Below are 23565 nucleotides of genomic sequence, written 5' to 3' on the forward strand. Positions count from 1 at the left end.
TACAGTCACTCGTTTTTTAATTACAACAAAATAAGAAAATCGTTACGTAAGAAATCGAGTGAATATCAAATGTTGTAAAAATATGAATTTCAAACGCCCATAAAAATTTAATTTGAGTTTCTTATAGACATTTTTTTTTTGGTAAAGGTAGATTATCCTATAAGGAATCTTGTATTACATTTTAAAATCTTAGATTTAAAAAGAAAAATTTTTATGAATTTATAACTCGAAATAATTTGTAAATTTTCGTGATTTTTCCATATTTTGTCATTTTTTGAACTTTAAATGCTTAAAAAAAAAAACTGTGACTAACGATTTTTAATATTTTTCATCTGCCTTTGAAACAATATACTAGGAGCCTTCTATTAAATTTTCAAGCTTTTTTATCTAACAAATAAAATTTTATTGATATTTTTAGAAAAAAAACTAAAAAAAAATGGAAAATAAAAATGTCCGTAAAGAGCTCAAAATACATCAAAATATTTTGAAAATTTTATGGTGTATAGAAGATGCTAAGATAAACAATCAGTCAAAATTTCATGTATCTACGGTAATTTTTTTTAAAGTTACACCAAAAACCAAATTCAATTTTGTGAAAAATCGATTTTGCGTAAAAATTCCCGTTTTTCCTTAATTTTTCTTTTGTTTTTCCCGGCGCTTTTGAAAACCACTGGGAAATTTAAATTTTAACCTCCCAATGCACCAACGATATTCACTTTCCCATCGAACGAGATACTGAAGTCGAAAATCGAAGCATTATTTCGACTACTTATCGTGTACACAGACACAAAATAAAAAAAAAAATAAAAAAAAAAACACACATCATGTAAAATCAATACATTCATCGTTTCACTCAGAATCTAAAATGAGCTATTGAGCCTTCGTTTGATTAAAAAAAAAAAAATAATTTTTAAATTTTTTTTAATGTCATGTTAAAATACTGTGGTACCTGGCGGCCCCCGGAGACCGCGTTCTAAATACGCCACTAGCTATAGCCTGTATATAGGCAATAAATACAAGAAATCAAATACTATGGTCTGCACTTTACAGACTCTCTCAACTTTCTGGAAATGACGCACCCCTGATTTTTTTTATAGGTAATTTATGTTCACGGCAAGCCGTTAAACTACAATAATTATTTAGAATAATTGTTATAACGTTAGAATATAATAAGTATAATGACCTATTTTTATTTTACTTCAACTACAGTCCGCAAGATTTTACTGCTGCTCGTAGCATCTTTTGCGCCGCCGCAAAGGCACAGCAACACCATATACGTTAAATTGAATATTATTGACGAGCCCTCTATACAATCAATAACCCGTCTGCTATATTCAGTGGAAACGCAATGCCATACAAGTAGTCTATGACTCAAATGTTTTGGTCTGTGTCTCGTCAAAATGTACATTATAAATTTATAAATATGTAAAAGTGAAACAGTCTGGGAAAAATGAAGCACTGTCGTAACCATACTCACTGCAGCCCTGCAGTACTATAGAGTACTGCCTACCTATACATACCTATAATTTTTAAAACATTTTATATTCATGAGTTTATATAATATAATGCCTATATTATATTATTAATGTCTCTATAAATATGTGGGAGGCCAATACAGGCTAATCATTTGTATAGAGATTATTCACTAATGTGTACATTACAATAATTATTCGTATCCTGCCAATTTATAATAAAATCTAATATTAAATTACATTATTTACAGCCCGTGTAAAATATTAAGCCAAATACCAAATAAGAATTTTATTTTTTTACGTTAAATATCAAAAAGTGTTTTAAGAAGAAAATATCACTTTTATACTTTCGTTTTTAACTTAAACCGAGCGAAAAAAGTACAGTCTCACGCAGTACATTATATTATATTTTAAACTCCCCCATTGGTCAGAACTGTACAGGCGTATAATAGCTATGCGTAGGTATAAGTTCGCAAAATGCGAGTAACATAATATATTTTTACATCCCAAGTTCGGTATAGGTACTACAGTTTGCAGAGTAGGTACCTACACAACATTAAAACCTACCTATATATAATAAAAGCCAAGATAAACAGCTATAAAATGATGCTGTGTAACATTATGCACTATACAGTACCAGATGACCTATTTCTTTTGAATCCGTCAATATCTCTTAGTAGTCAAACAATGTTATATAGTTATTTACTTGGTCATTCTTGTTTTTAGATTTAGAATAGTTTAAGTAGAGGTACCTATAAGGCTATTACATAGTAATAGCCTAATTAGCCTTCCATATTCCTAACGTCAACACAAATTACCTGCAAAATGAGCCTTTAAGACGAATTATGTCACTTGCCAATGAGGACCCCTCTTTTGATGATAATTTGTTCTAATGTTCTTAAACACTGTTAATAACTCTTAGGTTTAATATATGCGTTTTAATTGCTTACTTAATAACTGTTAAATAAATTGTAATTCTGTTATTTACATATAATATTTTATATTTCTCAATTTTATACTATTCTAATACATTGTACTGTACTTAAATGTCATAGGGGCAACCCGTATATTTTGTAATAAATAAATAAATAGTAAACTAATATCGAATATGGTCTATATGATCTAACTGATCTAAGTAAATGTATATATTAATATTATATTGGTATTCTATTCCTATACGGTTACATATATTATTCTACTATAATAATTAATACTACACGTCTACGATCTACACAATATGAATATTAATTGGTACATAATGTTATCTACTAATGTCTAATATAGGTATAGGTACCTATATACTACAAAACTACAATAATGTAACAATAGACAATATTTAGTATTACACATAATGTAAAAATTTCACACATAAATACATAAGTACTATAACATTGTTCAATATAAAATACCAACCTATCTATGTGCTTATTATTATTATACATTTTATATGTATCATACGAAATCGTCGGCGGAGCTATTGCATGGACGACCGCGCGGATATGTATTAATTGTATTATAAATTGTTAAGTACCAAATCGCATATTATTACTTAAACATTTATATACAAGAAAATATTTCAGCCGATGTATTACACTTTCGTATAATCATTCACCCTGTACAAAGTACCTAACTAATATCAAGTAGGCTGCACATCGATTACAATATATTATTTAATAACACCGCGCGTGAAACAGAAAGTTGTACGATCGTGATGTATACTTTCTCGTGTATACACCTCGTACACTATATTGTTGCCAAATGCCAGTATATACCTCTGGGAAAATCGTTACGCTTGCAATACACTGATTATTAAGATTTTAATTTACAATAATACCTACACACTCGACACTCGTGTATATATGTCTATATGTATGTACCTACACGATATGTCATAATAATATATGTACGGCGGGCTTCGACGGTAACTTTAATATTATTTTAAACGTAACTGCGTATTTATATATAATATTACGAACTATACGCGTATTTATACAGTTTTATATTATGCTGTAGGTAGATATATTTATTATGTTGCAGGGTGGTTCAGGATTCGATCGTTATCCGCCGCGTTTGCGCCCTTCGTCCGACGCGAACGACGATCGATCCACCGAGTCCTCCCACCGATCCACACAACAGTCGCTATACCAACACCCCGTCGCACACCACCCCATGTGTGAACAGTGCTCTTCCCGCTGCTCAACTCTAAACCCACCGAAACGAAAGTGACGTTCATTGGGGTTGGAGTGTTAACGGCGGAGGGGATGAATGATGGTGGTAGCACTGAAGAGGGGTGCCGAGAGAAAGACGGGGACGTCAGCTCAGGATCTGTGGCACTCGTCCGAGTCCATTCAATAGGGACATTCGTCGGACGCAGCCGGTATAGTACCGGGATTTTCAAACGTCGTTTTTCCTGTCGTCTTATAATATAATACTAATATCAACATTAATATTGTAAAATATTCGGACAGCCGACCGGCGATTGACTTCCATACTTTGACTCCGGACTATATAATATATATTATTAGGTATACCGATTAGATTCTAGTAAGTAGTATCACGATCATGCAGTCTTCAGATATCTGCATGTTTTACTTGCGAGGCGCTTGCAGGTTTGGCAGTAAGTGTTGGAACTCCCACGACTTGACACGCCGATCGCCGAGGGCTCTATCACTTGCAGCAGTTGCAAGTAAATATATTATATTGTATTATTAAATTATTTAATATCAAAACGTGGTAAACATTACAAGTGAAAAAAAAGCCAACAGTTAATCCCCTTTACGTGTAAGTGTGTGTGTGTTCGTGCAGTACGCCACTGAGTGGGAATAATATTCACATATTATAGGTTTAACACAAGTTAAAGAAATTTACAATCAATTTCTTAAGAAATCCGGCGCAATATATTTATTTAGGGATAAAAATAAAACACAAGAACTCATCATCCTAATATTATTATAATCTACATTCTACAAGTATCTATCTACCGTTATAATGTAGGTAATCATATAGGCACAAATAGCGTTTGAGATTTGGGGAGGTGGATAAAGCCCTACTTTAATAATATTGAATAAACTTATTTATGCTTATATGGGAAAACAATGATTAGGAAAGTCCCCTCCTTATATTTTATTTCACACCTATAATGTAATAATGTATTATAATTTATAATAATACAATATAGATTGATGGGAGATTAATTATTACATGTACAACTTCTTGGCTCCACTTTGGAAATTGTAAAAAAATAGGTATTAATCGTGTATGAAACCTAATAATTTTTTACTTTTGTATTATGGTTATTAGCACACGAATGAAAATATTGTTTATTATTCGCATATTGTTAAAAAAATTCTTAGAAAATAAAAGTAATATTTATTTCTTATAAAATACTAAATAATAATTATAAAAATATCTTACAATAAGAACAACAAATATTGAAAGTCTAAGAAGAATTAACATTATATTTTGAAAATTTTATCAGTAATCACGTTCATAACAATATGCAAATATTATAGTAATTATAGGTATTATAGTATTTAGTAATCGCTAAGAATATATTATCTAAACCTATATTATCTAACTATATGAGATTATTATTGAAATTTTAATTATGTTTATTGAATAGATTTTGGACTTTGATTTATATAGGTAGGTAACAACTTATTAATAACAAAAACCTATAGAAACTAATTTTAATTTTTAAATTTTTTCCCTTTAGCGGCTGCTTATTACGAACAAGAAAATCCAATAATGTCTCCAATTACTAATACTAGTACCAGTACCAGTGCCAGTTCCAGTACCAGTGCCAGTTCCAGTGCCAGTACTAGTACCAGTGCCAGTTCCAGTACCAGTACTAATGCCAGCGCCAGTACTAGTGGAAAATCTATGCAAGAGCAACCAAAAGGACTGCAACTTCTTCTTGAAGCCTCTATGCAGTATGTTCTTTTAATTATAATTAAGTTGTTTATTGATGTTATTTTAATATTTATAATATTTTATTAATTTAGACCAATATTAAAACAGTCTGACGATTCTGGAATAGAAATAGAAAAAGCGGCGGCCGAACTTTCTGTGGCAATGAAATCAGGAAATGGCAAAAGCGTAAAAGAGACTGCAAGTAAATTGCATGCACTTCATCAAAAAAAGAAAAAAGAAAGTACTGAAAATGATAATTCTGCATGGAATGATATTATACGGAGTGCTATTGACAATGATTTACAGTGCAATGTTTGTTTTGAAATATTTATTAAGGTACTATACTATTATTATTTACTATCAACAATTATTTAATAAGTTGTATTTAATTTTACGATAAATATATATTCAGGAGTTAGGTAGAGTAGGTAGCCGTAGTGTACCTACTGCTTATAGGTATCACTGCAGTATCAGCAATGTATGTATTCAACAGTACCTAGGTTTGATTGAAGTTTGATTTCCGTAACACTATTGGAAACTGAACAGCTAGTGAATATATAACTAGGTATTAATAAGTATTACCTTAGTTAGGTATTTATTTGGAATTTTGTTTGTATGAAACTGACAATGAAAAACTATCTATACAAAACAATAAATACGTAATTATTACATGTAAGTACATACTTTTCAATAAAAAGAAATATTTTGGAAAATTGGATTTTATATTTAAAAATATGTATAAATGTTATATATCATGTACGCCGCAGCTACAGTAGAAGTTAGGAAAAAGTTTTTATATACAATACAAACGTATGTCAATATCACAAAATGATACATTTAAAAGTTAAAACTGTCCTTAAATCAAAAATAATATTATTGTATTTTAATTTTTAGCCAACAGTGCTTAATTGTTCACACACATTTTGTGAATCGTGCATTCATGTTTGGACCAAGCGTAACAAAAAATGTCCAATTTGTCGTGTGCATATTAAATCAAAATCATATTGTTTGACTTTGGATAGCTTCATAGAGAAGATCGTTGAACAGTTGCCAAAGGAAGTTAAACATAAGCGTGGAGTAGCTATAAAAGACCGCAATAATAAGATGAAACGTAAATACCTAGCCGTACTTAATTTAAACTGCTCAATAATAACTAAAAAAATAATATTTATATTTCAGTTGAAAAACCACGACCGAATAGAGCATTCAGAGGTTTTGATCTTGAATCGAACGGTATAGATCTTGTCGCATTATTGGGTTTGGATGATACGATGGACGATGACACACCACGATTCTTCCCGATGGACGACGACGACGACGACGACGACGGCGGCGACGATGATATTGATGAAGACGTTATTATCGAGGAATCGGAAATGTTCAGAAGGAATTTACATGATACAGTTGTAAACACTAGAGGTGTAAACCCTCTAATGAGTTATATTGTTGGAAACGAAGAACAACCATCAAGTAGATCCGGAACTCGGCCACATAACTCTTCCGCTCGGCACTAAATTGAGCCATTTAATATTTTCATAATAATTATGATCATTAACAATTATTGTTTTATTTTATTATTAAGAATTATTTATAGGTACCTGCACATTAAAAGAATAAATAATAAAATTTAGGTAATATATTAGTACAATAGCGCGTCTATAAATATTTAAATAATATTATATAATAAATATTTGAGTGTAAATAATTTAAGTACCTACAAACTTAGTATTATAATTTATAACTATATTTCTATAATCTATATACTATATTCATAAATCATAATATATAAGAATAATACATTAATATATGGAAAATATAAAGATCCTAATTTTAAGAGGGGGGGAGGGGATCAGTGTTAAAAACCTAAAAAACCTATGTTTATAAGCAGTTCTAATGTTATGAATTATAATATAATATATGCATTGAAATTTGAAAGAGATAACTACATTGTTAATTCATATTACTTATATGGTAGGTATTTGATGTTTTTTTAAATAATAAGGCATTTATTAATTACCTATTTATTATGTAAGTATTCATTAGCTGGTAGATATATTATATTATGTATTGTTAAGAGATACCTGTGTTAGTCAATTTTTCTTTACCATACGATAAGTTTTAATACTACCTACCTATTTAATTAATTATATTTAATTATTAGAAGCGGAACCTTAATAAATTGTTATTAATACATTAAAATACGGGAGACATTCGTTAAAGCGAATAATGACTTTCAAAAGACAAACAACTTCAGCCATTATAGCCAGTATTATTTTAGTCTTAAATATCTATAAAAATAATGATGTACCTACCTACTTGCCATTAGATCTGCCAGGACAAGCTTTATGCGTGACCAAAAAAGAATAGCTTGCTGAAAACAATGTCAGTGATAATTGTTTTAGCTTGTTAAAAATGTGTTGTTTGTTTCGTTTAACTAAATAAATTATAACATTTATGTATAGAGAAACATTAGTAATAGTAATAACATTTTAATCAAATCAACCAGCTATATGGACTACCTATAAAAGCTTTTTATAATATTAATTTTAACTCTTACATAAAAATATATTAGTAAACCTATAACTATATTCTTATATATACGTGTATTTACTTAAATTAAAATGTGTGTCTTATATTCTTTCATTAATTTATTATTTCAAAATTTTTCAAAATAATTATCTACCTATTTTAATTTAGTAAAAGTATCATTCTTAAGTTCTTAACCCACCAGCAATAGTGCCATGGTCAAAACGACCGCACTTTTTTTTTACATCTTTAATAAAATATATTACATAATATTAATTTTACATTCAATTTCAAATTTCAATCATTGGTACCTACTCATTAGTCATTATACCTTTTACAAATATTGTTAAAAATGTTATAATAATATTAAAAATAAATTAAACAAAGATAAAAGGGAGGTATTATTCATAATACACCTATACATTTAAATAAAACTCTTACACACTCCTATTTTTTTTTTTAAATATGACCTGTCCATTTATTGTATAAGGGAATATATTTTGTGACTTTTTGTAACAGTTTTCATTTTTATGTCATTGTATGAAATATTAATTTATTTTAATAAAATTAATAAAAAATGTATATGAAACAACGTTTTTTGTTCTTGAAAATTTTAACGAAAATACGGAGATACAACACTACATACCTATGTTGTAATAATATACCTACACTGGTGCGACTAACGTTGGGCTAGTGTTGATGGTACCCATTGTCTATGTATATTATTATTTATTACCTACCTAATATTTCCTATTCCTTATTAGTATATATATCTTATTGGTACCTATATTACATTAGATAAACTACGCCTATGATTCTTGGAAATCCGTCACGTACAAAATTAAAATTAAACTTCTGAAATTACATATATTTATTTTATTTTATTGGTATAAATGTTACGAAAAAAACAATCCCCTTTCAACTGGCACATCAGGCGAAAAACGAGGTATCTCCGGCACGGTAATACATGATAGGTATAGGTACCAAAAATCCTCATTCACCTACATGATACATAGTTACGTCCTATATCAGTGGTCTTCAACCGGTGGGTCCGCGCACTCCGCGACCCATGTTTGGGTCCCGTAAGCTTTAAAATTGAGTGGCGATACATCTTATTTTAATTAATAGATGAAATAAATATAAATACATTTTAAATAATCTAATGGATATCAAATCACAGTATATGTTTCATATACTGATATGATTCTACGAAGCAGGTGGAATTCATTAGGTATGTGAAAATAACTAGGTACTCAAGAATAAATATCGCATTACATTTTTTGTGTCGTATTTTTATTTTATTATATTTTTTCATGTGAATTCTATTCGTATTTAATTAGGTAATAATAATAAAATATTCTGCCTACTAAAATGTAATTTTTATTTATTCAGTTATAATAGGTAGTACTACTATACAAAGCATTGAGCAATTTTAGTTTTTTTTTTTGTTTTTATACAGAGCTTACGTGGGTAGCTAAAAATGTAGGCCTAAAAAAGTGGATCGTGGGTCCAAAAAGGTTGAAGACCACTGACCTATATTATGTACCCATCAGGAAATTTCATAGATTCCGCCATTACCTAATGATATCACATTTTCACGATAGTACATGCGTAGTATTAAAACAACACAGTCTATCATTTCCGACAATTTGAAATTTAATGTTCAACCGAACTAGGAAAATATGGGATTTATAAACTATTCACGAAAACAAAATAAAAATTATTTCAAATTTCAAATGTCTATAAACAACTCAAAACGAGCCACACATACTATTTTTTGTCACGCCTCTGGGTTCATCGGACATCGATCACAGCAAAGGTAATGCAGGATCTATGCAACAACCAGACTATTCTACGAAAACAATGTTTTATGGAAAAAACGATTTGGTTTTATTTATATTAAGAGTAAAGATGTACACGAAAAATGCATAAATTATAATATATTATAAGACTTATAATAGGTCCTATTTTATTACAAGTCCCATACTCGACCACAACCAAGTTTTTAATCTAAGTTGCAAAAACAAAGCATAACAAAATAATGAAATTTTCACGCATAAGCAAATGAGCAAGTCACTATTGGACATAAGTGTGCAATTGGTCAGTTACAGCAGATGAGAAAATTATATTATGAATTATTGATTCAAATTATACTTAAAAATGATCAGTGATATGTGGTAATATAAGGCATAACCGTCATAGAAAACTAAACTTTCGGTTCAGGCGTGACAAAATATTATTTCCAATAGTTTAAACGTGTAGATATGTTTTCTATATTAATTCGTTAGAATATCTAAAAAACAATATTTTTTCAAATGTAATTTTTAGTTAATAACCTGGATGGATTAATGGATTACAAATAAACATTGAAAATTGGTGGAATCGAAGTTGTTTTATTTTTATTATAATCTGTCCACGGCTATCAGCTCATAAAGCATCTATGGCTAGAGGATGTAACATTAAATTAGAGTACATTATTATCACAAATATTAAATAATATAATTACTATATAATTATGTCTAATATCAATAATAATAATTGTATACATAAATGGACTTTTTTTAAAAATTGTTATTTGTTTGTTAGGTTGACTTTCCATCCTATTCCACCCTATATGCCCATTCACAAATAAGATTATAAATAAATATTGAATTCCACATTTTTCTTACATAAAAATACTTTTAAATTATTCTTACAAATTATTTTCTAATAAACACAAAACTTAGTTTCGACATTAATGATTGTATAATTTATAAGTTACCTACATAAACAACATTTTTAAGAACCATCTATATAATAATAATACATTAAAGTTTAAATAATTTCATAATGTTCAGTAAATATAAGAACATAATATGGTACTAATTTATGGTTTTTGAATAAATTAGGGCATGATGGCATTATAACTAGAGCTAGAGTACAATCAAATATCTTATTGAATAAAAAATAATTAAATAGTTTAATAATAGAAAAACACTTAATTTTAATAACAAAATAGGTGTGTAAATACTATTTAGTATTTACATACTAGTAAGATCTTCATAAGGCACAATTTTCCTTTGCACGCTCACAAATTATAAACATAATGAAAAAAACTCAAATGACTGTTAAATAAACTCAAATCATATTTTAAATATAAAAATGTATTGAAATAAATAATTTTGTTTACTAAGTGCTAACCACAAGACACTTTGAACTAAGACTAAATAGGTAACATTAAATAGGGTACAATTTTAAATTTTAATATGCTGTCATAAAACATGTCTTTTCTACTGAGTAAAAAATAAGTTATCTTTCTATGAAAGGTTTAAAAACAAAATAAATACAATGAAGTATATAATATTATTATTGGAATTACATTTTCAATAACATAATATCAAATAGTTAACATATATATCTATACTTAAGTTCTAATAGGTGAATTAACTAAATAAAATTTTATTTAGATGTGCTAGCACCACTAGCTATTTGTGAATGTTTGTTTTGGTTCAGGCTAGCAGCTTTGGCCTGCTCCCTTTTTCGCTTTTTAATTTTTTTCTTTCTTCGATCAATCACAGTTAAACGACCTTTTACAGTACTATATTCTTTTCGTAGATCATTCATTTTGGCTATTATAACAGCTTGCCTTTGAGCCGAATCCATATCTGGAGCTAAAATGTTAAAATGTATGTTGATGTAATGAAAGATTGTAATTATTATAATATATATTATGTGTTAGAAATATACAATTATACTATACATGCAATACATTTATACATTATATTACCTAATCTAATATACATTTTTATCAATGATAATAATATAATTATTCCAACACATTATCATAAATTATTATACAAATACAAAAAGTGTAACTTTACTTACTGTATACGACCAATGGTTTGCCATCTTTTAGAGGTATTGGTATTTTTTCTTCATCTGATTTTTCAACATGAGATACTATAAATTTTTTAATAGATAGATATTATATATTTATATTTAATTATAGTATTACATAAATACTACAGAAATATTTTAATAACATTTACAATAAATAATAGCGAACAAATATTTCAATTAACAGCTGTTAAAACTGTACCTTTAATGGCGTGTGAGGGGAATTTTTAATACAATTTTAATGATTACCAAATGTAAAGTAATTACCATATTAAAAATAATAAAATATTTTTTTTTTACTCTATATTAAAGTATAATTTATTCATTATTACATACTATAGATGAAATAATATACTAATAATATTTTAAGTATATTTAATCAATGTATGAACAAATTTATTTATTTTAAATTTTATAAGAAATACGGTCAAATGCTACAACTTGGGACAGGAAAATTAATTTTAGGTTTATTCGCCGTGGCTGTACTGTATTTGAGATAATCTACTTTTTTTTTAATCATTATCTACACAAGATTATCTATGGACTCAATGTGATAATACAGCCCAAGACAAAAATAATAACGACAGAGAACCGTCACCACGGTTTACACTATTTCTAAATAGTAAATAGTCCTCAAACATTTTATCTGTAAGTCATTAACTATGCTTTAAATCACAAATTTGTATTCTTTATTTTTCAAAGATAAATATGTGTAGTTTAAAGTTAAAAAATCGAAATTCAGTTTGATTAATTTTTAAACATTGTAGCTTATGATACATGTAACACAACTTGCGACATCATTTTATTAATATAATTAATAATTACTGTTGATCACTTTGAAAGATGTCAAACCCAGAGGCAATATTGAATTATGAGGAGATAAATTTTACTGATGACCCAGGAAAAGTCAGTCACCTATGTTAAAATATATTGATGTTTTTTTTATAATTATTCACATACTTTGTTAAAATTAAACATTTTTGAATTTTTTTTTCTAAATACTACAGAACAACATTTTTAAAAAGTTCATATTTGTCCCAAGTTGGAATTGGTATTGGAAACATGATTTTTAAGCATTTTTAGTAGACTGGTCCAAGTTGTAGCACCCTGGGTACAACTTGGGACAAAAATAAAAAAATGTACTAAGGTAAAACTAAAATTTTTAAAACCATTAAGGTGTCAAAGAACAATTCAAGAGTAAACTTTTGACACCAAAATCAAGATTTTGGATATCCTAGTTCAGAAGTTATGCAAGCTTAAAGTTCAAAACTGTCCTAAGTTGTAGCATTTGACGGAATATTATATTTTTACATTTTAGTAATAGTACAATAATATTACTAAAAGATACCTAATAGAATATGGAAAATCTACAAAAATAATTAGCATATTAAAATTAGACTGGAGTAAATTATTAGCCTGCGTGCATCACCAAAGTTTAACTAAAAAGACTAATTTTGAAAACTACCTGAAGGTGTAGGAGCAGTAGTAGTAGACAATTTACAGCGTTTTGATGGTTGTTCATGACTGCTAATTCTGCGCTTGGATTGTAGTTTTTCTGGTGGTTTAACTATTTCTATGAGTACATTCAATATTAATATTATACATTTTTTGAAATATATCGTTTTAAATACTACTACTTACTCTCAACTATTGTCTCTGGTTCTCTTTCAAGTGATTCCGTAACTGATGGTTCATTTATATTTATACCAAGATTCCTACTAGAAATCTCAGCTAAGAACTGTAAATGTCTTTGATCAAGTAGAGCACCATCTCTATAATTTGTGATAAAATGAAAATGTTAATAATGAAATTACAATACATTACAATTAATATAATATGAAAATAAACAGGAACCCCCAGTCTTAATAATGAAATATTAAATTTAACTAATAAAATATGTAAAATCTATCATAAGTTAGTAGGTATGCTCTAGTATTTTTGAATTGTTTTGATCAATATTTCTTTAAAAAGAAAAAGAAAATAATCAATATTGTACAATGCGTTATTGATAATATGTACAATGGTGCAGGAGCGATCTGCTATTTCTTTCAAATACTCACACTAATGATCACTTACCATGCACGCATTTACACAAGTTACATGCTCACAAGCATCAACGAGAAAACACAGATAATGTTACCTTTACACCAAATATATTGAAGCAAACAACATAAAATTGTAATCACTGAACACAAATCTGCCATGATATCCAATTGTAATACAGAGCAAACATTAGTGGCATAGCCAGAAGGGGTTTTGGGTGTTTGACCCCCCCCCCCACCATTGATATTTCCACCCTAATAAATGTATTATTTATATATGAAAACTGTAAAAAACTTGGTTTAATTTATACTTAATCCCCCTCCCACCATTGCATAATCTTGACTACGCCACTGGCAAACATTATGAGATTATGAAGTCATCTTAAATCTATATTATATTCTACTAATACAATAAATTACTTTTGTAGAATATTAGTATATTCTTCCATTTCTTCTTCCGTAGCACCCATCAATGTAATCATTGGTCTACGAAAAGATTGATTCATAGCATACATAGCTGAAGCTGCTTCTCTCTCTTCATAAAGTGCTTGAAGAGCTTTTTTTCTTTCTTCTTGATCATATTGTTCTTCTGATGTGCCAGTTGGACTGCCTGGTATGGTTTCTTCACAAAATAGAACACTATTTACATCAGATTCAGGATTATAAAAACTTTTGCTAGTACTAGGCAAAGAGTTTTCATAAAAACTGCTTTTGCTAGTACTTGGAATATTTTGATCATAGAAATCTTTGCTACTACAACTAGGAATATTGGGATCAAATAAACTACTTTTTCCTGGGACGTTTGTATCAAAAATGACATTTTTGACTGTTTGACTAGCTTCAAAGAAACTATTTTTTGTGTCACTACTAGTGTCAGTTTCATAGAAACTATCTTTGCTCGTTCCTGGTTGATTTATCGAATCAAAGAAACCTTTACTAGTACTAGGCTTATGAATGTCATATTCTGCAGCTTTACGATTGTACTCTATAACTAAAGCGTTATTGAGAGTATCTTCATCTACTATTTCTTCTCTACATTGTAATTCTGGTAGCACCATAGTTTTTTCTTTCTCAATTTTTACTTTAACATTTTCAACTTCAAAATCACATATTTTAGGCTTATCATTAATCGAAGGTACATTAATGGAAAGCTTAGTTCCGGTTTCAATGATTTCTCTATCTTCATCTGTAGGCGATCTTGAATTTGAATCAAATTCAAAACCAGATTTTGTATTTTCATCAATATTATCCATATAAAGTCTATTTTGACTCGAATGGTTTTCAAAATGTGAATACATTTGGAAACTTTGAATAAGAGCATTTTGAATGCTTTCATTACAAGATGTAGTACTTTCATCATCTGTATCTTTTGGTATACTTATATCTCTTTTTACTTGAGATGAACTTTTGCACTCTAATTCAATATTAGTGTGTACACTTGGTGGTAGTGGTGGCAGGGAATGTGTATCTATATTTTCATCAATTTGTCCATTGGAAGAATTATGTTCTTCGCTAATAACCACAAGATCAGAATCCATTTGATAATCAGTTTCTATTTTATCATTTTCAGCTATTACCAATTTTGATTCATCATCATCTTCATCATCATCATCTTCTTCAATGACCATACCATTGAGTTCATTTTGCTCTGGCATGCTAAAAATGTTGGTAGGTGGTGATTCAGGTGGTTTCATGCACAAATCCAAAACTTCATCTTTTAAATCGGAAACAGATTCATCCTGAAAATGTTGCTCAATTTCTTTTGTACTTGGCGTATCTACCGTAACATCACTTATCATTAAGTTTTGTGATTCATTAGACTCATTGTCAGATTGATTTCTCATAATTGGATTTTCGATTTCATTTATAATGTTCAAATTTTCATTAACTTTCATTTCAACATTATTATCAAATGAATAAATGCTATTGCTGTTAGGCACAAATGGTATCATGGACCCATTTTGTTCAACTACTTCCTCTAGTGCTGGAGAATCAATGACTCTTGGTAGCTCATCAGATTTTTCTAAGTTAAGTAATTTTGGCGAATCATGTCTGATAGATCTACAAAATTTGTCTTCAGTGACAGAAGAAATAGTATCAAAATTACACGATTCAGATTCTTTAAATTCATAAACATCTGTAACTGGTTCATTAATTTTTGGAACTTCTATTTCTATTTGTTGATCCAATATGAATGGTTCTGTATTTTGAATAATATCATTATTACTATTGGTTGAAGTTGGCATTAGCCCCTTCATTTCTGATCTTATTTTGTTAAGATCAAAATCGGTACCAGATATTTTAGATTCATCAGATTTATCATCTAATGAAGAAGAGATGACATCAGTTACTTTTTTTAATTGATTTTGTTCTTCATCTTCAGAGGACGATGAGTAATAAATGATACTAGAAATTTCTGACTTTGTTGGAATTGGTAAAGGCTCGGATTTAATTCTGACTTCTCCATTCCCACATTTTGTAGATTCTGTGATATGTTCTAGATCATTTCTTTCAGATTTTTCTTTAGGTGACAAATAATGATTTGGAGCAACTTTTGGCTCAATTTGCATAGTATTGTCTATTTTACTTTCACTATGTGTTTCTACAATTTCATCATCTGCATTTGGTTTTATACTATCACTTGGTGGTGGCATCACAAAATTAAAATCAAACGGCGGTTTAAGAGTAACTTTTTCACTAACTTCAACTTCTTCAGATTTATTGGCATGAACTTTAATCACACATGCCTTTGATTTTCTTGGTGCACTTCGCTGCATAAGTACTTCTTTACTAGGATATGTCTTAGGATAAAGCGTTTTTTTCTGATTATCAGTATCTAATGGCTCAGTTTTTATAACAACACCAGGTTCAGATTTTATGACTTTTTTCTTATTGTATTGTTTGGATGATCCCACACTTACTGTGTATTCTCCATCGGAATCAGAATTATCTACGAAATAATACATTATATTATTATATTACTAAAAATGCAGTTTTTTTTCCTAATATTTGTTTTTAATCATTATATCTATTTTTTGATTATATTAAACATAAGTTTCAGTCTTATGCTGAATACAATCAATATATATTATAATTTATAACTATAAAGTAAAAATATTGAAAAATTAAATAGGTTTTTATGCATGAATTCCCAAACTTTATTTGAGATTTTTGCCAGAGTTTTTGTTTGAACATACATTTATTCAAATTTGTATTAGAAATCTATTACAATTGATAACATATTTAATTTAATAGAATTTTTGTTTTATAAATTATTTAGTGGATTGATATTATTTTTAAATATCTTTTTATTATCATTAATTATACTTATTTTTAATTGATGTACTAAATTATATTATAAGATTACAAAGTAAAAACAAATTACATTTACATTTAAGTTTAATAATTTTACAATAAATCACAATTTAATTTTTTCTAGGTACATATACTGTCTATCTATGAATTTCAATAAATATAAATTAGCAATAATATTTTACATACCAATATTGAATAATGGACGATCGGTCAAAGTACATGTTCTAGTAGGTCGAGCACTGCTGAAAGGTGATTTTTTTATATTTGAATTTGATGTGAGTGGAGTAACTGACCTTCTGGTTCTGCTACTTGTTGATGGTACCTTTTTTGAATCCACATTTTTTTGCTAAAAATTTTAATATTGTTAGATGTTGGAATGATGTATGCAATTTTTCTTACTGGTATAAATAATATAATAATAAAAACTACGGAGATGATATTATAAAAAATATGTTCTTCATAAATGTATTGAAATTTTAAAACTTTAAGCTAGTATAGAAATAAATATTGATAGTAATATCATTGTTTTTTTTTGAAAAAATATTTATTTACAAAAAAAAAAGATCATAATTGGATGAAATTTTAATAATACGCTAAATAAAGTAAATAAAATATATACTACGTCTCAAAAGAGAAAAACCACTTTTTGCTCATCGTAATTGAGAACCACGTGATTAAGTCTAAAACACTGGACTAACACCAAGTCGTTTGTGGTAAATGCGCAGCACTGACAAAAATTGGTTGGCCAACTGATAATTCTCTTTTGAGACAGAGTATACTCATTGTTTAAAATATTATACCATACATTATTAAACTCTAGGTAATTATTTTCAATAGGTACTTTAATCATCTCAAACATTTAATATAATATGTATATACTATTTTATAGGAATAAAAAAAAAAAAATGCATTGGCAAACTGTTTAATGGACAATCTATCAAGAATATGGATTGTCTTGTAAATTATGTAATATGCATCAGCATAATAATATTTATAAATGTATTTAATTATGATAATTTGTTTTTACAAAAATAAACATTTTATAGTATTTTTTTTTTTATGAATATCCATTGTAAACATGATTAATCATAAATTATAATAAAATATTTGTAAATTGTATTAAAAAAGTATTATTTAATAGCAGAATAGTTCATATAGTATTTTGAATGAATGCTGCATTTGAATTTTATTGATTTATATTATTTAATAGGGTGTACACAATTTCAAAAGCATAACGATATTGTAAAATTATATAAAAAATTATTTTCATTAAATTATTTAATAAAAAATAATTAAATGAACAAATAATATTTTACAAATTTTGACATCAATATTATCATTGTTCAAAATGAGTGAAGTTATAAATATTATCAATGTATGATACAAAATGTTTAGATTATATAATTCTAAACAACTAATATTTACAAAAACCTAATATTTAATATATTAATTAAAATATATTATAAACAACTATTAAATTGTAATTTAAAAATAATAATCTTATTAAAACTCTTTAATATTTAAAACAAAATCTAAAAATGTTAGTTAACGAAAATTATTTTATAATAACCATTTTCTATCCAATCTTTTTACAACTATTATACATACTTCTGGAGGACTACTTTTTGAAGAATCCGCATCATTATCTACTTCAGGTCCTGGTTCTGGATCCTTAGTTTTATAAGCAATACGCATTACATCTATCCATTCATCATAACGTGAATTCCATCCTTTATAATGTACGTAATATTTCATTACTCCTTCAATATCACACACATTAATAACCTAAAAATGTATAGTATTTATGTAATTTGATTATTTAAATAATAATAAATAATAATTTAAATAATACAAATCTTAACATATTACATATCAAAGTATTTAGGTTATGCAGGGCAGCTGGCCCATTGTCCTGTAAGATAGAAGAATCTTGTACTAAGGGGACACGGGACTTTTCATTAATAAACTCCATCAGGCCATAATTAAGAGAAAACACATCTTAATTCTTTATTATCCTCAACTGTAATTTCTGATTTTAATAATAGTATACTATAAATCGATAATCCTTGATAATATATTAAATTGTTGGTATAATGTATTTACAGTCTGAATTATGAATTATTATTTATGATGAAAATATTAATAACAGGTGCTGTTTTAAATTTAAATCTTGAAAAAGATATTATTATTATAGAACTAATTTATAAATAAGAGCTATGGATATACATTTAATAATTTATTACTTTCTACAGGCCACAACGTACAGATCACAACTGTGTTTGACAAAATATACTAATATTGCTCCTCTGAATTTTCCTAAATTTTGGAAATTCTATAACTATAGGTCAGTTGGCTTTTACAGGCCCAGTCCTACCCCGAGATTATGGGATGATAATTAAACTCAAATTTAACATAATACAAAAAAAATTATTTAAGATTAAAGCTGATGAGAGTGTGACAAACATGATAAAGTTGATACAAAGAGATAAGTCTTGAGATAACTAAAATACAGAAAATTAATATTTGAATAAGATACAAATCGTAAAATTAACTATTGTTCTTGTTATAATTGTTTATAACAAGAACAATATTAATACAAAAATAAACTATATAACTATTTTGTAAAAGGGATTTTAAACATTTTAAAAAAGCACTAATTTATTTATTTTATTATTTTATTTATTCATAATATTAATAAGTTACCTAAATATAAGTTAATAACTTATGATCAATAAGTAATTAGTTTGTTTACCTACATAGATTGTTTATAATGATTAAAAATAATATTTATTTCTTTGGCTTAATTGTAATTTAGTGTATTACACAATATAATTTAAGTCAGATAAATTCAAATTAAATTAAAAGAACAAAAAATATAACTTTTTTTGTATTTAAATAACTTACTTTTGCATCATAAGTTGTTGCTTGTTTATCTCCATAATATACTACTAAATTATCTCCAACAACCACTGGTGAGTCTTTATCAAATGGTACATTTTCAATATTACTAAATTAACAAAATATGAAATAATATGAAATACATAGAACTGATTTATATTATATTATAGTTTATAAACATACACAGGTGTAGGAGTTATATCATTTGAAGACGCTTTCTCCTCTTTATCATCCTTTTTCTTTCTTACAGTTTTCTTCTTTTCAGATCCTTCCTCCTTTTTAATTTTAATTAGATTTTCTACGAGAACTCCAGACTGTGTAAGTTGGACAATAGAAGAACTGTCAGCCAGATCACTTAATACTGATACTCTCCTTGATTTAGTAGGTAAATCTTCTTTGGTTTTTGATCGTGTAAGCTAAAATAATAAAAAAAATATATTAATTTTTTAGAACATATTTTATTAATAATAAATAGATATGTTAAGATTTTATTTTCAAAACCAAACTACATTTATCAACTATACCAAAAATATCTAGCAACTATTAAAATTAAATTATATATTTAATTATAAAATGCAATAGAGTACATCATTAATCTTCTTTCATAAATTTAAGTTAATTGTAATTGCAATTTTAGAAAAATACCAAGTGTTGTTATTTTTTCTTTTGTGTAATTCAATAAATAAATAAAATAAGTACATTCAACGTAAGTCCATAGATCAATATAGAAGCGAAACTCGATCAGCTGATTGGGGTTTTGTTTCCCTATGAACCACCGAAAAACATGGAAATGTTTCCGCGCACCAACATGATATTAGACCAAAGGTCTCCCGTATTATGTAAACGTTTCTCGTAACATAGGCAGGATACGCTACGCGGAGTTGGCTTTTTTACCATTCCCTAATTCACGTTTGCCACACCCCCCTGGAAACCGTGTTCAAGGCCACAATCGGCAGATTTGGCCAATTCACGGAGTTTCATACCCCTGGTAAGTCTAATAAGTCATCACTGTTAAAACCCAAATTTAAAATGATGAAAATGATAAAATATATTATTTTTACTGCATAGACAAATACAGATTTAAACTGATTAAATTAAGTAATAAAAAGCATAATATTGTATATTAAACAAATTTTACTTTTGGTACTTCTTCATCGGGTTTTCCTTTATTTGAAGCATCTTGCTGGGTATTAGAAGCTCCTCTTTTAGACTTTTTGAATGGAGTATTTTCTTTAACAAATGTTTTAATTTGTTCTTTGATAGCTCTCATTTTTCTCATACCTGGTAAACCCGTATTTGCAGATTTTACTTTAACAACTTTTTCTTTTTTAGTAGTTTTTCGCACTGATTTTCCAAATAAATTTCTTGTATATTTTTTTTTCTCTCCTTTTTTCTCTTCAATAATTTGATTATCATCAACTGTATCAGAATCTATCTCTTTTTTTATCTCTTTTTTTAAAATTTCTTTCATTTCTTTTTTAGTTTTAGAATTTCTAACCGGATCTTTTGTTTCTGTTATTTCAGGATCCCATTTCACTGATTGTTTATTACGTGGTGTACTATTAGCAATATCTTCTTTTTTTTTATCACCTTTCTTTGAAGCTTCTTCATTATTCTTTAAAAGTTTTTCTTCAGCTTTAATAGCTTTGGCTGTTTTTTTTGTTACAGAAGAATCCTTATTTTTTTTATCATTCAATTCATTTTTTGCACATTTATTTTTATCAGCCACAGATGAGGTGCTAGGCAACGCCTTATCAACATCCCTAATAATGCTGCGACTAAATCTGCTGCGCGATCTAACTCCTCTTGGATGACTCAACATAGTACATCCGAGCTTTCGATAAAAATCCTCAAAACTATGTAAATATCTGTAATGTAACACAAGAAAATTGTATGTTAATATTGTATATTATATTACACTTTTATTTAAGATAAAATTATAAAAAAAAAATTTCTTAAAATAAGTTGCTCAATTTAAGAAAATTAATTTTAATTTTCATGTATTATTTTTTTCTTTATGATGCAAAATGAACTAATTTAATACAACATGTGCCTCACACAATTTATTTTGACTGTTTGATGTTGAAACAGCATAAGTTTATACTATGAGACAAAATAAAATCGAATTTTGTCTCTTAATGTAATTTTGAATTAATGTAACTTAGTTATTTAAACTAATAAAGTAACATTTAAAAAGTGGGTTATTGTATAATGGATTGTATTAAACTTGAATTCAATGTTATAATATCATTGTATAAGAAGAACGATTCTGAGCGAAGACGGTTTGTTAGTCTGGATATTTTAAACTGCTATTATTCATTATATCATGTAAGTTGAATCAATATTATAATATAATTATTTTTTATTTGTTTCTATGGTGATACACAAAGCATTAGAAATTAAAATCCCATTTTTAGCAGTTTTTCACAATTTCTCGGTGGTTTTTCCCGTGGCATTAAATAATTATTGATAAAATTGAAATATGACCTCTCCATATTGATCCTACCATCTTGATCTTATTTGCTAAAAGATAATGTACTATATGTTGAAATCGAAGCACTCCTTCTGGTAGAAATTTTGGAAACAAGATATATAAAAATAATAATAATAAACACCATTGTAAACCACTAGCTTCATCGCTCCGCTCACAATCTAAGACTGGAAGATAATTGATATAATATGAAAAAGAAAATTAAATTTGTAATATGGTTTACTTTTCTATTTAATTTTTAGAACTGAATGTTTCAAATACTAAACCATAAAAATTTTCAAATTTAAGATCGCAATATCTTCTTTTATTATGTAAGTACAAGAAAAATATATCATAGTCAAGTCACTTAAAAATACATGAGTGATAATAAATAACAATTTTTTTATTATGTGTCTTTGAAAAAATATAAATTTAAATCAAAAATATTGTATGCTAATCACAAAATACTTTCATAATATTTATCAATGCTTTTACAGAAATGCTAAAAAAATTTGTCAAGCAAACTTAACATAACATGACAGTTTATAAAGAGCATAAATGTATAAGATTTTTTTTTAAATTTTAGTTTGTTTATATATAAAAAAAATAATTTAAAAAAAAAATATCCGATATTTAAAATACATAATATGAACTAACAATTATATAAGAATTGTATAATATTAATGACATAAAAAAAATGAATGTTTAAAATAATTTATGTAAGGTTGATATTATTTATGGAAACATTTTTATAAAAATTATCAAGAAACTAAACACTAAATTGATATTAAATAAAAGTAAAATTGATAATTTAAGTTTTTTTATTTTTATTCACAAATTTTTCCCTCTTCACCTGATTTTCATGTTTTTATTAATCATTGTTATCAAATTTACTTATTGTATATCAAATATTACAGATTGTAAGTATACTATTTTATTATTTTAAAGAAAAAGTATTTTTTAGTATTTAACAATTATAATGGAATATTCAAGATAGATTTAAAATATTTTACTATGAAATGCGATGATGTAGATTCAAATATTTTTTTAACCT

General features: G+C 27.3%; 3 protein-coding genes across 8 annotated transcripts in view; 1 reads left to right on the plus strand and 2 right to left on the minus strand.

Moving 5' to 3' along the window:
• LOC100160306 (acidic fibroblast growth factor intracellular-binding protein) overlaps positions 1 to 3409 on the minus strand; it is a 15376-nt gene extending 11967 nt beyond the window's left edge. The window contains exon 1 of one of the 2 annotated variants that reach the window (XM_029488864.1): positions 3354 to 3409. The gene's annotated coding sequence lies outside the window, so the exon portion shown is untranslated. Of the gene's footprint in view, positions 1 to 3310; positions 3334 to 3353 lie in introns of those variants that run through there. The other variant, XM_029488865.1, reaches the window with a different exon arrangement.
• A 193-nt stretch (positions 3410 to 3602) lies between these two features.
• LOC100169173 (E3 ubiquitin-protein ligase RNF8) lies at positions 3603 to 7014 on the plus strand. 5 transcript variants are annotated; one of them, XM_008181418.3, is made up of 7 exons: positions 3604 to 4016; positions 4082 to 4158; positions 5095 to 5117; positions 5188 to 5404; positions 5477 to 5720; positions 6279 to 6495; positions 6564 to 7013. In XM_008181418.3, the coding sequence occupies exons 4-7, from the start codon at positions 5220 to 5222 to the stop codon at positions 6896 to 6898; spliced, it is 981 nt and encodes a 326-aa protein (XP_008179640.1). In that variant the 5' UTR covers positions 3604 to 4016; positions 4082 to 4158; positions 5095 to 5117; positions 5188 to 5219; the 3' UTR covers positions 6899 to 7013. The 5 variants fall into 5 exon arrangements, with proteins under 5 accessions (XP_001946078.2, XP_008179640.1, XP_029344721.1 ...); XM_029488861.1 differs by having other exon boundaries at positions 3604 to 3997; XM_003240203.4 differs by having other exon boundaries at positions 3604 to 4158.
• A 3269-nt stretch (positions 7015 to 10283) lies between these two features.
• Positions 10284 to 21935, minus strand: LOC100167122. The gene is made up of 10 exons (XM_003240204.4): positions 21180 to 21935; positions 20225 to 20457; positions 20048 to 20150; positions 18752 to 18928; positions 17330 to 17489; positions 14249 to 16778; positions 13428 to 13558; positions 13252 to 13359; positions 11775 to 11849; positions 10284 to 11560 (listed from the first exon to the last, which is right to left on the minus strand). The coding sequence occupies exons 1-10, from the start codon at positions 21861 to 21863 to the stop codon at positions 11349 to 11351; spliced, it is 4413 nt and encodes a 1470-aa protein (XP_003240252.1). The 5' UTR covers positions 21864 to 21935; the 3' UTR covers positions 10284 to 11348.
• Between the last annotated feature and the right edge of the window lie 1630 nt (positions 21936 to 23565).

This window comes from Acyrthosiphon pisum, chromosome X (assembly GCF_005508785.2).
Source record: "Acyrthosiphon pisum isolate AL4f chromosome X, pea_aphid_22Mar2018_4r6ur, whole genome shotgun sequence".
In the NCBI taxonomy this organism is placed as follows: domain Eukaryota; kingdom Metazoa; phylum Arthropoda; class Insecta; order Hemiptera; family Aphididae; genus Acyrthosiphon; species Acyrthosiphon pisum.